The sequence below is a fragment of the Salvia miltiorrhiza genome, unplaced genomic scaffold (assembly GCF_028751815.1).
Source record: "Salvia miltiorrhiza cultivar Shanhuang (shh) unplaced genomic scaffold, IMPLAD_Smil_shh original_scaffold_180_2, whole genome shotgun sequence".
Taxonomy (NCBI): Eukaryota; Viridiplantae; Streptophyta; class Magnoliopsida; order Lamiales; family Lamiaceae; genus Salvia; species Salvia miltiorrhiza.
In genome coordinates, this window is record NW_026651494.1 from 370077 (window position 1) to 386167 (window position 16091).

The 16091-nt window shown below is 39.2% G+C and overlaps 2 protein-coding genes across 3 annotated transcripts; one reads left to right on the forward strand and one right to left on the reverse strand.

Annotated features, from left to right (window-relative positions):
* Nucleotides 1–2698: 2698 nt before the first annotated feature.
* On the forward strand, nucleotides 2699–7422 carry LOC131003253 (uncharacterized). 2 transcript variants are annotated; one of them, XM_057929747.1, is made up of 7 exons: nucleotides 2699–3651; nucleotides 4090–4234; nucleotides 4828–4881; nucleotides 5014–5105; nucleotides 6514–6749; nucleotides 6830–7000; nucleotides 7088–7422. In XM_057929747.1, the coding sequence occupies exons 1-7, from the start codon at nucleotides 3032–3034 to the stop codon at nucleotides 7183–7185; spliced, it is 1416 nt and encodes a 471-aa protein (XP_057785730.1). In that variant the 5' UTR covers nucleotides 2699–3031; the 3' UTR covers nucleotides 7186–7422. The 2 variants fall into 2 exon arrangements, with proteins under 2 accessions (XP_057785730.1, XP_057785729.1); XM_057929746.1 differs by having other exon boundaries at nucleotides 6830–7422.
* Nucleotides 7423–7594: 172 nt separating this feature from the next.
* LOC131003252 (leucine-rich repeat receptor-like protein kinase PXC1) lies at nucleotides 7595–10424 on the reverse strand. The gene is made up of 2 exons (XM_057929745.1): nucleotides 8595–10424; nucleotides 7595–8522 (listed from the first exon to the last, which is right to left on the reverse strand). The coding sequence occupies exons 1-2, from the start codon at nucleotides 9904–9906 to the stop codon at nucleotides 7861–7863; spliced, it is 1974 nt and encodes a 657-aa protein (XP_057785728.1). The 5' UTR covers nucleotides 9907–10424; the 3' UTR covers nucleotides 7595–7860.
* Nucleotides 10425–16091: the final 5667 nt, after the last annotated feature.

Consider the following 16091-nt stretch of genomic DNA (forward strand, 5'->3'; position numbering starts at 1 on the left):
GGTGTCGTTGGGAGCATCTCCGGACGCGCCCCATTTAAAAAAAATCGAAATTTATTTTTTAAATTAAAATAAAGCCGTTGCAATTTTTTTTTTTTAAATTCGACCGTTGCTGCTAAATGGCTATTTTTAGTTTTTTTTTTTCCTTCTTTCACTTCTATAAATACCACTCTTCCACAATATCAAATTCACCACTTTCTCAACTACAATTCTCTCTTTAAAAAATTTCTCATCCTAACAACAATTCTCTCTTCTACATTTTGTTTGTAATGGATCGCGAATTCGATGAATACCTCGAACAACAAGGCGGTTCTAGGCTTCCAATGATGGGATTTGCTCCATTTTCGCAAGCCTCCAATGTCTTGGCTACGGGAAATCTTCCCACGCTGGCGGCGAACGCCAACGTCCAAGAGGAGCCGGGGGCGGTGAGGCTGAAGGCCAAGGGCACCCGCGCTTCATATTCTAGCGAGGAGTCCGAGTTCGTGGCAATCTTGTAGGCGGAGGCAACCCACAATCACATTTTGAGGACCTCCCAAAGGTTGCTCCAATATTGGGGAGCAATCGCGGAGAAGTTCAACCAACTTAATGAGTCAGGAGCAATGAAGTGAAAGCCGGAACATCTCAAGTCCCACTTCGCCCGTGTCTTAAATGAGACAAAATTCTTCGAGGGCTTCTACAACACTTGCAAGGAGAATTGGGGGAGCGGTATGAGCGACGATCAAATCACCCAACAAGCCCAGACGATGTTCGAGACGAATTTCAAGAAGCAATTCTCCTACGTCAAAGCTTGGAAAGTGCTTCGCGTGTGTGAAAGATTCATGTCGCAAGCCGGGGATGTCCACTCCGCAAAGAAGTCGAAGGGCTCCGATGGTGGAGCAACCACCACTTCTTCGGAGTAGAGTGTCACGACAAGGCCCCAAGGCCAAAAAGCGGCAAAGCGAGACAAGGGCAAGGCGAAGAAAGGAGAAGGGTCTTCGGGAGGAGGTTCGACGTTCTCCGACGCCCTCGAGAAGGTGGCCGAAAGCATGAAGGAGCATGCTCTCAAAACAGGGGAAATCGCCGAGGTCAAAAAAATGCAAGCCGAGATGAAACGAGAGGAGATGGATATGAAGCGCTTGAACAAGGACACGACGGGTATGACGGAGGCACAATTGGCCTTGCACAACCACCTAGTCCAAGAAGTGCTCAAGCGTCGAGGGCTTATTTAAATTAAGAAATTATTGTTATTTTTTATTTTATTATTGTATTTTAATTATGTTTTTAATTATTGTAATGTTTAATTTTATTTTTAATGAAATTGGAAATTTAAAAATAAAAGCATAGAAATATGAATTTTGTGGAAATGAAAATCTAAGACACCCTCTAAGCACCAATGCATTGGAGATGAGTGTGTCTTAGGTGGGGACCGCCATCTAAGACACCCCCTAAGACACCATGCATTGGAGATGCTCTAAGTGTTGTGCACTAATACAGGTATTTCCAAATAAAGTTAGGTTAAATAACAAATGCATCCTAATGTTTCCAACGAAAAACAAACATGTCTTTAAAGATATGTTTTATGTAATTAGATCTTTAATATTTAAAAATTGATGCAAATATATCTCTAATATTCACAAATTGCCTAAATAAGTCCTTTTGTTTAATGGTTGTTTTTAACTTGTTAGACATAATGACTTATTTGTCTTAATTTGTGAACGTTAGAGATCTATTTATTTTTCAATGTAAATGTTAGGGTGTTTTTGCACTTAACTATTCTTCTCATCTTTCTATATTCTTAATTGATGTCTTATTAATTTCATCTTATATTTCTTTCTTTATTTTTTATAAATTCATAATTTATGTCTTCTTAATTTCATAGTACTTACATTTCTAATAATTTTATAAATAAGGTATTGCATTAAGCATAATTTGTGCATTCATTCAACATAATTTATATATAAGTCATATATATATAAAACGATTGGTGATTCAAACTCTCTCTTTAATTCAGAATCTAACGTATCATCACCTACATCATCTATTCATACTTATCTCAAAATGTTCATTTTGTGCATTTTTAATTCATAACCACTCATGTTGGTATGAGCCCTAGGATCAAGTTATTAATTTTTTTTTGTGTTACTATAATGTATACTATTCATTTTTAAATGAATAAATGACTACTATTCATAATTTATATGCGTGTTAGTATAGTATTCTTTGTGTTATTGAACTTATTTTATTAATGTTGGGTTCATATTATACAAGTACGAGAGTTCAGCAGTGGAGAAGCGGAACTAACCCGACTTGACGAGGTATCAAACCCAACCCCCTATTTTAAAGGCAGAATTCTGGCCTTCTATACCATATTAAATTGTTTAGCTCAGAACTGGAGCCTCTGAGAGCTTCCCGACTGTTGAGGAGAAAAGGCACATTTATAAGCTATATAAAACGTAAAAGGTAGGCTTTCAATGTCGAGCTTAGGAAAGGAAATCAACTCAACGTAGTAAGTAAAAAACACACACCATTGTGTAGTTCATAGCCACTCGATCATAGCAAAGAAGACGATCGACAGAGTCCATAGTCGAATAGCACGATGGTATCCACTCAATAGAGGACTGAATCGAGAGCTCAATTGAGTGCAATAAGACCGCCCACTACTCGATGGTGGAGTACACCATCACGCATATAAATCATGAATAATCATAATTTATTCATTCTAAAAAATATATCCCAAAATGGCCATATAATTTGTAGTTTATGAATTAGGGCAACATATTCCTCATATAAAATTGTAGCGGGCGAAAAAACAGAGTGAAGAAAACATGAGGGGCTAAAGAAAAATGAGGATATTTTGCAATTTGGCCCCTAAATCTGTAACGCAAAAGTGGGCCCCACTCACGTGCCCACCTAACGGACTCGTCACGAATGTAACGCCTCCGCCCCTACCCCTAACACCTGCAAAATTTCCGAAATTCCATTATCCTTTAACGGCGCCAACCCTAACCGTCTCGTTTTCACGTCCGTCTCCGTTTCCGTCAGCTTGACGCCGTCCATGGCCGCTTGTGACGACGACTTTTCCCTCCTCGACGACCCCCAAAACCCTAATTCTGCCCCGCCCTCCACCGCCACCGCCTCCCAGACGCCCCCGTACCAGATCAATCCGTACGAACACGATTCCGATCCGTTCGACTCCGATCCAAACTCGTTGTCGGCGAAGCGCGTCGCCGATCGGGATGACATCCACAGCGGCACGTCGAAAAGGACGAGATTGCCCTCCTCCGCCAGTGCCGGTGACTACCGGAAGGACAGGGAGGAGTGGAGCGACACGGCGATCGCGTGTCTGCTGGAGGCGTACAGCGAGAAATTCGTGCAGCTAAACCGGGGGAATCTGAGGGGTCGGGATTGGGAGGAGGTGGCGGCGATGGTGAGCGAGAGGTGCGAGAACCAGTCGAAGAGCGTGGAGCAGTGTAAGAACAAGGTCGATAACTTGAAGAAGCGGTATAAGCTGGAGAGGCACCGGCTGAACAACGGCGGCGTATCGACGAGCCACTGGCCGTGGTTTAAGCAGATGGAGCAGATCGTTGGCAATTCTATTGCCGCCAAAGCTGCCGCCGAGGAGGAGAAGTCGTCTGGCGTCGGCGGGGCGTCGTACTCGACTAGGCAGACCAAGAGGTATACATTTTGAGCATTTTATATTATCAAGGATTTACTGGTTTTGTTTAGTGATATAACGTAGAAAAGAGAAATGGAAATCTATTGTCGTTTGATAATGCATTGATCATTATACTTGAAGCTATATTCATTGAAGGTTGAAAAATATAATAGTACTATGTAAAAACTATGCTTCATGTGGGATTTGGGAAAAAACAAATCTATTGCTCGTTATAGATAGCTTTGTGTTAAGTGGTGTATAAGTTATTGTGTTAAGTGGCATATCAGTTACTGAAGTATATGCTGCTCTTCCAGAGAGCTGTTATTTTGTTCAATAAGCTTTACTCACTGAGTCTAGAACTTAGGCTGCAACTGCTGTTGAATTATCTCTTTGTTGGTTGCTTAAAGCACAAGATCCTCTATAAGGTTTTCATGTCATGTTGAATTGTTTTTGGGCAGACTAGGAACAATGGTCAATAGTCCTGGTAGTCAGATTAACAGCGTGAAGTTGAAACCATCAAATAACCTCAGATGGCGAAGAGTTGTGTTGAAAATTAGTGGAGCTGCTCTCGCTGGAAGTGCTCCTAACAATATTGAGCCAAAGGTTTATTTATAGCTTAATTTTGTTTGACTCTATTTGCCTCTGGAGATTCCATCATATGCCATGAAACTGATATCTAAGGATGTGCCCTACCTGATTGAGATAATGAAAGAATACCTTCCCAGCTTGCTGCAAATGCTATATCTACTCACAGGAAATCTATAATCTTTTCTCCTTCGGACTAATTGCTACGCGTTGATGCCTTCAAAAGAATTGCCCAATAACTTGATTCACACCTGTATTTGTTCTCTGTATTATTTTCTCTTTTGGCTAATGACTTATTTTGCCTGATGATCACATGTTTTATATTGTCTCCCCTTGGTCTCCAATATTGGGTTGACCATGAATATCACTTTTAAGTGTAGACTCACAAAAAATAATCTGGGCTAAATAGATTTTGAATTCATGTTCTGGATTGTGATTATAAAGAATTTGAACATATAAATAATTTTGACATGGCTTGCCAAATAACCCTGTCCTTTGTTGTTGTTGAAAGTCTTGATTTCCTGCTTTCTCTGTTCATTTCGAATCTGTAAAATAAGAATTTTGATCAAATCACACAATCACAATACTTGATTCTCTTTGACATATTGTAGGTGGCCATGCTGATTGCAAGAGAAGTTTCAATAGCCTGCCATGTTGGTGTCGAGGTACTAGTTTAAAGGCTTCTATTTGCAACTTGGAGGTTGTCTTTGAATTTCCTGCCATGCATGCAGTCTTCATTATTTTTCTGTTTTCTTTTACTTTCAACTTCTTTACTTTTCTTTTTCTGTTATTCTTAGGTAGCTATAGTTGTTGGTGGTCGCAACTTCTTTTGTGGAGATGCATGGGTTGAGCAAACTGGTTTGGATAGGTGTACTGCATATCAGATTGGGTAATCTTGCCTTTTACTTTTGAATGGGTTAAGTTTTTAATCATTCGCTGTATTCCACAGATCTTGAATGCAACAAATGTTGCAGACTCAGTTAGTGGCATGTTCTGCATTCACTTTTGCATGCTTTACTTCCGTGCCACTTTATTTCTTATTCAAACTTCGATTTCAACTTTTATATGCCTATCGAGGCTTTATTTTCAGCTCCATTGATCTCCGGACATGAATTTATCTTCATCTTTGATAATCCTACATCATTTTGTAATGGTTCTATGTAAAACAATGGGAAATATATGCACTTAGTGTATTAGTGCTATTTGTTAAAAAAGAAATTGTTTAAACTACTAATTATCCAGAGGGTGTTTGTCTGAGCCTATAAGTTGTTTAAAATGACTTATAAGTTAAACAACTTATAAGCTCCTCAAAAGTGTCAGGAAATTTGCTCCAAAAATAAGATGTTGGGGAACTTAGCTTTCAAAGGTTTCTCTTTACCTCCACTTTCTCCCACCAAACAGAAACCCCGAAATATTTTTTTCATCTTTCGGTGTCCTCTATTGCTTTTTTCTGTTCTTTTTTCTTTGTCTTAATTATGTTTTATGTTTTCTCCCTAAATGATAGGTTCTTTCTTTCTTCTTTTGGAGTGAAGCAAATCTTGACTTGTTAAAGCGATTTAGGTCTTTCCTTGTTAGATTTGCAGATATGAGAAGAGGTTAGAAGTAAGTGACTGTCATTTTCTGTTTCTGGAAATGCAAACAACCTCTACCCAACTGAGATTTCTTTTGGATTCATATCTTGGACTTTGATAGGCTGACATCTTTTAAGTTCAATTATCGAGGCACTCCAACTATATATTTGTAAGATAAGATCTAATATAAGCTCCTTGAAATTATATTAACTACACTATTAATATTTGCCTCCATTCTTAGGACTCAAATATGTTTGGGTGAGCTTATATTAAACAACTTATAAGATGTTTTGGAGCTTATAAGCTCCAACAAATAATAAGTTGAGAATCATTTACAAAGATATTTTATTAGCTCCCAAAGGAGGTTAGGAGCTTGTAAGCTCTTTTCTATAAAAAGAAGGGACTTTAACCTTTTTTTGTTTGCAGAGATAGAATTTTGAAAACATCTCTTTTGTTTAATCAGTTATTGTTAACTCTTATAAGTCCAATCATCCAAATACTCTAACAAGTAATTGTTAAATATGATCTAACATATTATAAACTCTAAAAACATCTCATAAGTGTTGGTGGATGCAAACTCTTTAAGACAAGCTTTAGCCAAACCACAATCTTAAAAGGATGAACATAGACTGAGATGCATGCTTGTGTATATCCATGTGTATTAGCAGCTGTGTATGGTTATTATTTCAATTCTTTCACTGATTCAGCAATGGTATCTACAATCAGAATGATGGCAACTGTGATGAATTCCGTACTACTGCAGTCTGCTTTGGAGAAACTGGGCGTGCAGACACGCGTACAGAGCGCATTTTCTATGCCAGAGGTTGCTGAGCCTTACAGTAGGCAACGAGCAATTCGGCATCTTGAAAAAGGAAGAGTTGTAATTTTTGGTGGTATTGGAGCTGGCACTGGGAATCCTCTGTTCTCCACCGATACAGCTGCAGCCCTTCGAGCATCAGAGAGTGTGTCCTCGCTTTACTAGCTCCTTTATTTCATGGTCTCCAGTGTTCCATAAATCACACAACGCCTTTATTTTGTGCAGTACATGCTGATGCGGTCCTGAAGGGTACAAACATGGAAGGTGTATATGTATGTGATGCTAGAAATAACAGCATAGCGGCAGAGCATATTTCATTCAGGGAATTGGCTTCGAGGGGGGCGTCTCCAATGGACATGATGGCTGTGACATTCTGCGAGGAAAATGGGATCCCAGGTTCTAAAGTTTACATATTCTCCATTTTTTCACCGATGGGTTGGTTATATGTCTCTCACCTCGATTACTATCTATTTTTTTCTGCAGTTGGCATCTTCAATCTTCATGAGCCTGGAAATATATCGAGGGCGTTGTGTGGAGAAAGGGTCGGTACGCTGATAGATCAAACAGGTCCAGTTGCTTAACATTACGTGGTATGTTGAATGTGGCTTCAATTCAATATATGCACATCAAATTTTTAACAAGTTGTTGTATCTGGTGAGGGTTATTTATACTACTTAGCCTAAAAGATGTAGTTGGTTGTGCAATAGTGTAGAATTATGAAAAAGATTCTGATGTAACCAGCATCAAAATCCTTGAGCAAAGTTGAGCAAAGATTCTGATGTAGTTAGATTGACAAATGAAATTAATTTTATATTTAATTTCATGTCTTCAAGACTAGCAAGAAAGAAAATAAAACATGATCTTGTTGTATGATATACTACTATCTAAATCGGGTAATTACTGGGACTGGTATATATATAATCCAACCTCTTCAACTTAATTGTAAAATAAGCTAGTAGTATTATTTTGCAGTACAACATGGATTATTAATTTTCACAATAATAGAACATGGATTATTGATTGGATCAGAACCCTTTTCACAATAACAATTGAAACCCTTTTCACAATAACAATTGAAAATGATAAAACTGAATCACAACAGCTGAATTCTGAAGCGACAAGAGATCAACACAACATCCGGTCATCACCTTCCCTATTTCAACACAAATAGTAATAAAGCTAAACCAACCACCACCCCAAAAAATCTGCAACGAGAGAGGCTGCAAACTCAGCAGCAACGGCGATCGAGCCCAACCTCAGACGAATCCATCTTCGGTGGTGGCGAGCGATGGCGAGAGCGAGTTACGCGACTCATCGTAGTCCTCACCCAATGGCGACTGCTCCACCCTTATCTCCTCTATCATCCTCACAACCTCCCCCATCGCCGGCCTCTTCTCCGGCTGCGCCATCACGCACGCCATTGCCACATGCAACATCGACACCAGCTCCTCCTCAATGTTCTTGTACCTCAACAGTTCTTGATCAAACACCTCAGCCGTCCACTCATCCCTCACCACCGACCTCACCCACTTCGGCAAGTCCACCACCGCCTCCTCCTCCCCGGTCGGAGAAGGGTGCTGCGACGGGGCCTTCCCGGTGAGCACTTCAAGCAGCAAAACTCCGAAGCTATACACATCAGCCTTCTGCGAGAGGCGCTTCATCTCACCTTGCTCCGGCGCTATGTACCCTCCCAATCTAGCTACGGCGTGAACCGGGTTCAGCAGCAACGACAGCCCGAAATCGGAAATGCAGGCATTGCCATTCTTGTCCAACAAAACGTTGGATGATCTGACATTGCCATGAGGAATTCTTGAACCAGCATACTCCTCATGGATTCTTGAAAGCCCTCGTGCCGCGCCGAGGATCAAGCTGATCCTCGTCGTCCAATCCAGTGGGATTCTTCCCGGCCCTCTGATCCCTGCTCCGATAAAAAAAAATGGTTAGAAACAGAGATAATCAAAGCCTGAATCAGACAAGTTTGATTTCATACCATGAAGAAGTGAATGTAGGCTGGCATTAGGCAGATAATCATAAACCAACAACTTCTCCTCTCTTGCATAGTAATAAGCTCTTAATTTCACTACATTTGGATGCCGAAGCTTCCCGATCACATCCATGTATTGCTCGAATTCTTTTCTGGTGCAAGGGTTCGAATCCTTGAGCCGTTTCACAGCGACGGCGCTGCCGTCGTCGAGGACGGCTCGGTACACCGTGCCTAGGCTCCCTTTTCCGAGCAACTCCGCGGATGCTCGGAGAAGGTCGTCCAGCTCGAACTGCTTCTTCCGGTCGAAAAACACTAGCTTGCTCTTGTCGGTGCTGTCGCTGTCTCCGCCGCTGCCGTGCGCTTTCTTCTCGCTCGAGTAGCTGCTGCTCCGCTTCCTGCCGTCGCTGCCCGCCGCCGTCGAGCTCGCGGCGGTCGAGGCCTTGCAGCAGCAGCAGCACAGCGTCGCGATCATCAACAGCAGCAGTGTATTCGCGGCCACCAGAGCTATGATCTCCCCTTTGCTCAGCCGTTTATGATGCTTCTTCGACGGCGGAGGGAGAGAGCTCGGATTCGACGGCACGGTTATTTTGGGAAGCGACGATGGCTGAGTATCGGCAGTGCGTGAGCAGTTGGGAAGAGGGGTCTTCCCGCAAAGGCCTTGATTACCGGAGAAGCTACTGTTGCCGTATCGCGATGGTAGGCTCTCCGGCAGCATGCCGGAGAGCTCGTTGTTTGATAGGTTTAGTTGTGTGAGGTGTGGAAGGGAATCGAGGAAGTTTGGAATTTGACCGGAGAGTTGGTTGTTTTGGAGATTGAGAGTGAGCAAGCGTGATAGGTTGGAGAGTTGAGAGGGAATGGGGCCGCGGAGGTTGTTGTTGGAGAGGTCGAGGCGGAGAAGGCGGTGGAGGGAGGACATTTCCGGCGGTATCTCGCCGGAGAAATCGTTTCCGGAGAGGTAGACGAGCTTGAGGTTGAGGCATTGCGCGAGGGGGGCGACCGTGCCGTTGAGGCGGTTGCCGCGGAGGTCGAGGAGGCGGAGCTGGTCGAGCGAGGAGAGGGCGGTGATGGGGCCGCGGAGGTTGAGGAAGGGGAGGGAGACGGCGGTGACGCGGCCGTTGGTGCAATTTATGCCGAGCCAATTGGCCGTGCATGCGGTGGTTGTGGCGGTCCAATTTGAGAGGAGTGCTCCGTGGATGTCGGCTAGGGAGCGGAAGGAGGCGAGCGCCGCCGTGTCATTGGCGGCGGAGGAGGGGTGGAGGAGTGAAGTGGAGAGGAAGAGGAGGAGGAAGGAAAAGAGGAGGTCCATTTGTGAGAGCATAGAGCGGGAATTGCATGAAAGGTTGGGATAAGTTAGTTTTGAGTTTTGAAAAGTGTTGTGACAAAATAAATTAATTTGTGTAGAAAAAGAGGTTGAGTAACAAACAAAAGAAGGTGGATAAATTGGTTGAGAGATAAAAGTCAATGAGGCATCTGCCTAATTCTATTTGATATACTTTTCGAGAGCTTTTATTTCTTATTTTTACGATGATTATAATCGAATATATATTATTACAAACGATGCATATAAGATAAACGAGATTAGAAAAACGAGCTGGAGATTTTGTGACGGATATAATATCGTTTTTTGTTTTTTTGAGGGAGGATATAATATCAAGTTGGTAATATTTGTTGAAGGAAGAATTGAAGTTATATCTGAATTTATATTTGCAAAACAAACAGCAAAACTATATCAGATTCCATGAAGTTTGATATAGAATTGAATTATGATTGGGGAGGTGCGACTGTGCGAGAATGATTAAAGGAGGGAAGAGTGAGAAAGAGCAGTGCAGTGAGTTGAGTGAATGATTGGTGCTTTCCATATCGGAATTCAATCAGAGTGAAAAAAGTTATTACAAAGAGAAAAGGAAGATGGAATCAGAAGATACCTTTTTCTGCTTTTTTTTCTAAATGGTGAAACTTCCACAAGGGGGGGCACAATAATTTAGAACAACGAGATTTCTTTTTTACCTATTTTCTCCTTATCATTTTTTATTTCAAAAATCTATTACACCTATCGGCTATCTCTATATATAAAATAATAAAATAGCGACAAAAATATAAATAAATGTTTTTTCTTATTCATATCTGATGCTAGTATTTTGAAAATTAAAATCTTATTTTTAAAATAATACTTCACTAACTATCAATTATCATTAACATTTCACCGTGAGAGAATCAAGATCTGGATTTCAAACATGTCAGTACTGGAATATGGGTATGGATCATCATCTCATAATGTGACTGTCCATATACAAGATTCTACTTATGTGAATACGTAATCTTCATTAACTAATAGTATAATATCATAATTTCTATACATATATTATCCAGCATCAATCCAATTAAATGTGGAAGTCCTACAAATGATTTGAATCTGAGTGACTCCGTATCCATTTTTAAATAAATAGCTATAAAAGATTGGATTAATTGCTAAAAAGCTTTACCATTGTCGACTAGTTTTCAACATATATTATAAGTTATAAATTAGGGATTATAGCAAAAAAATACACGAACTTTGATAAAAGTTGCAATTTTCACCTGAACTTTCAAATTAACCAAAATATACCTGAACTTATTTTTTTTGTTGTAAATTTCACCTGAACTTGCAATGATTGAACTCCGTCGAGGTGAAATTTACAATAAAAAATATAAGTTCAGGTATATTTTGACCAATTTGAAAGTTCAGGTGAAAATTGCAACTTTTATCAAAGTTCGTGTATTTTTTTGCTATAATCCCTATAAATTATTACTATAAGGCTGCGTTCTCTTAGTGGAAAAAGGATGGAAAACAAATAATTTCCCTCATTTTCCATCTTTTTCATGTGTTCTCTTTGTTAGCAAATTTTCTCTGGACAGGAGGGAAAATTTTTCCGAACAGCCCTTTTCCCACATTTTCATCCCAAATCATGATAATATTATCATGACCTGCAGGTGTGATAAAATTTTCCCATGATGTATATTTTTTTGATCTTTTAATTTTGCCCTTAACACTAAAAATGTCAGTGAGTGAGTCTTATTCAGATCGAGACAATTAATTTTTTTTCTTTAATTTTACTCCCCACTCCATACCACCCCCCACCCCCCACCCCAACCCCGAAAAAAAAATTAAATTTTTCTCGCCACCTCCACCCACCCTCCCCTACCCCACGCTCCCATCCACCCCCTCCCCACCCCCCTTTCCCCACCCCCAAAAGTTTTTTTTTTTAAATTTTTCTCGCCACCTCCACCCACCCTCCCCTACCCCATGCCCCCCCCACCATCCAATTTTTTTTTAAAACTTTATCTCGCCCCCTCCACCCACCGTCCCCTACCCCACGCCCCCACCCACCCCCTCCCCACACCCCCACCCAACCCCCAATTTTTTTTTTTAATTTTTCTCGCCACCTCCACCCACCCTCCCGTACCCCACGCCCCCACCCATCCCCTCCCCACCATTCCCCCCACTTCCGAAAAAAAAAATTAATTTTTCTCGCCGCCTCCACCCACCCCTCCCTACCCCACACCCCCACCCCCACCCCCCCACCCCCTCCAAAAAATTTAAATTTTTCACACCACCTCCACCCATCCCCTACCCCATGCCCCTCACCCTCTTCCCCTTTTTCCCATTTTTTTTTTAAATTTTCTCGCCACCTCCACCTTGCCCCCACTCACCCTCCTATCACCCCCCCAAAAAAAGTTGGATGGGGTGGGAGTGGCAAGAAAAATAAAAAAAAAATGAGGTTGGGAGGGTGGGCGGGGGGTGGGGGCGTCGGGGTAGGGGGTGGCGAGAAAAAAAAAATGGCGAGGGGTGGGTGGGAGCGTGGGGTAAGGGGTGGGGTGGAGGTGGCGAGAAAAATTAAAGAATTTTTTTTGGGGGGAGGGGGTGGGAGGGGGTGTCGGGTAGGGGGGAGGGTGGAGGTGGCGAGAAAAATAAAAAAAAAAATTTGGGGTGGTGGGGGTGGTGGGGAGGGGGTGGGTGGGGGCATGGGGTAGGGGGGATAGGCGGAGGTGGCGAGAAAAATTAAAAAAAAAAATTGGGGGGGTGGGGGCGTGGGGACGTGGGGTCGTGGGTGGAGGGTGGCGAGAAAAATTAAAAAAAAATGGTTGGTGGGGGGTGGGGAGGGGCGTGGGGTAGGGGAGGGTGGGTGGAGATGGGGAGAAAAATTTAAAAAAAAAAAATTTTTGGGGGGTTGGGGGGGTGGGTGGGGGCGTGGGGTAGGGGAGGGTGGGTGGAGGTGGCGAGAAAAATTTAAAAAAAAAATGTGGGGGTGGGGGAGTGGTGGGGTGGGGTGGAGGTGGCGAGAAAAATTAAAAAAAAAATTGGGGGGAGGGGGGTGGGTGGGGGCGTGGGGTAGTGGAGTGGGGTGGGGTGGGGGTGGGGGTGGGGGTGGAGGTGGCGAGAAAAATTATAAAAAAAAAATGAAGTATGTCATAAAATAAAATTGAAAGAATGGCATAAAATAAGTAAGTCTATAATAAGGGTAATATTGTCATTTAACAATTTATCCATCATTTTCCCACAAAGAGAACATGTGTATATGATAACTGAAGTATAGGATAAAAAAAAAATTCCATCAAAGAGAACATGAGATAACAAGAGTGGAAATGATAAAAAATTTTCACCTTTTCATTTGCATCATTTTCTCATGATAATTTTACAACCAAAGAGAACGCACCCTAATAATAACATCATTTTTCAGTTTACAACAAATAGACAAAGTTCAATTTCTTTTAATGATAAAAAAAATGACGTGGCGTGATTTTTTTTGCACATTGACGGTGTGTACTCATCACATATTACTCAAGAAACGACGTCATATGAGTACTAAAATTGAAATAATATCATCGAAATATGTTAAACATATTTATCTTGTTACAAATTGAAAAGTAATGTCATTATTATAATATAATTTATAAAAGGAGTTTTTGCAAATAAAATCACGAACAATTTTGAATTTGCAATTTTAACGCGACTTTTGAAGTATGGCGAATTAAATCATAACCTTTCCAATTTCGTCCCCTCAATTTTTTCCGGCCACCGGAGTGATGAGTTGGAGCTTATGTGGATTATTTTTTTCCACGTAATTAATTTCTGACTAAGATTAAAATAAAATCAAAACCTAATTCTTTTATTTTTCTTCTTTTTCGTCGAACTTATTTCAGTATCCCCCATTTTCCTTAAACTAGTACGCCCTCCCGTGCGATGCACGGCCACGATAATATTTATTTATTTTTAAAATTTGAAATTATGTAAAAATTTTATTATTTATGAATCAAATTAATTAATAATAAAAAATATATTAATTTAAATATTAGTATTTGATTTAAAATAGTGTATAGTAATAATTTTATCAACTTAATGAGTAGGAGTATAATATTAAGTTCAATGAGTATTGTATAATAATAATTAATTTTACCGAAAGTTTTTTGTTATTGATTATTATTTTCTATTAAAATTAAAATTAATAAATACTTTATAATATTGTCTCGATATTTGTTGATAATTGTGCATTATATTTTTTAATTAATATTTTTAATTTAAATATTTTTATGTATGCTTTGATAAAATAATTCAACAAATAAATATTATATTTTTTTAATCAAAAGATAAGAGAAGATATATAAATTTTGTAGGAGAAGGAGATACAAATAGAAATAATATAATAAGAAAATAAGGAGAAAGAGAAAAAAATAAAGAATATTATAAAAGAGATAGGAGAGAGAAAAATAATCACTTTAAAATTTTTAATTATAATAAATTATTTATTTCAAATTCATATTTAATGAATTTTAAATCAAATTGAAGATCTTGTCATGATCTTTAACTTAAGATACACATCAAATATATTTTTATAAAAGACAAAAAAGAAGTAAAATAAAAGAATTAGGTTTTGATTTTGTTTTAATCTTAGTCAGCAATTTAATCTTAGTTAGAAATTAATTACGTGGAAAAAAATAATCCACATAAGCTCCAACTCATCACTCCGATGGCCGGAAAAAATTGAGGAGACGAAATTGCAAAAATTGAAAAGGTTATGATTTAATTCGCCACAATTCAAAAGTCACGTTAAAATTGCAAATTTAAAATTGTTCGTGATTTTATTTTTAAAAACCCCTTTATAAAATGTATCAAAAAGCAAACTAACTTCAAAAACAACATTTTAGCAATGACCCCTAAATAATTCAACAACATGAGCATGACCGGCAAAATATAACACCAAGGATACACGATACCAATTTTTTCTCAAATAAGTACCATTTCATTGTAGAATTGGGACCCTTGCCCCACGTACAACATATGTTTATTCACAATTCTATATTTACATGTCTGAAAAAATTGTACATGGATTATATAAAACAAAATGTAAAATAAAATTACCGTCACAGTGAAACATATAATTGGCATTTGTTTTCACGAGTGTTTCCATGTACTACAAATTATAGTTGTCTCCTCTACAATGGTTGTCAATAAAAAGGTGTTTATATGAATTTGAGGAAAGTGAATGTGGCAAAATGTTTAGTAAGAAATGTTTTAAAAGCTGTTGAGTTGGGCAATAATGAGACGTACATTAATTTTGGTGGGAGGAAAAAGTGAAGAAATGGATTACAGCTTATGATGAGTAGTAAGCAAAGTGAAAAAAATGATGGCATTTTCGTGACATAATAACGAGAATTGAAGGCGGGATTGACGTTCAAAAAAGTCTAAATTCTGACCATCAATAATTATAATTAAGCTTTTACAAAGATTACAAATTCGACAAAATTGGTCTTACTTTTGCAAGATATGACCTGCCGGCAGTCGGCAACACCCTTTATACATATGTTTATTGATGGCCTATAAAAACAGCAGATAAAAAAAAAATTGGGCAAAAAAATAACACGTGAATTGGGTTGGTTGAATGGTCGATTATCTAGTTCATTGGGGCAATGCCAAATCAAGAATTTTTATTATAATTTTTGGATATTAAAGGAACGTTTATTTTGGAGGATTAGTCTTGATAAATAAAAATAGGAAGGCTAATCTCTTGTTTACTTAGTTGGATTGAAATCTTGGGATATTTCAAGGCCCTTGATTATTTTTATCATTTAAGCTAGTTTTGCTTGATTCTTATCATATCAAAATGGTGGGATTGGAATAATCTTACTCTTGAGTATAAAAATACTCAATCCTTCATTTTATAAATCATGCAAAGTGAACGCCCCCTAAATATAATGAGGTGACGTTTACTTTGGAGGATTAGTCCTGATAGATAAAAATATTAAGACTAATATCTTATTTATTTTGTTGGATTGAAACTTTTGGATATCCCAAGACCCTTAATTATTTTTATCATTTAAGCTAGTTTTGCTTGATTCTTATCCCATCAAAAAAGTGAGATTAGAGTAATCATACTCTTGAGAATAAATATACTCAATCATCTATTTTACAACCATGCAAATATACAATTATTTATAAGCAATTAATTGAGCCACGAAACATAAGCC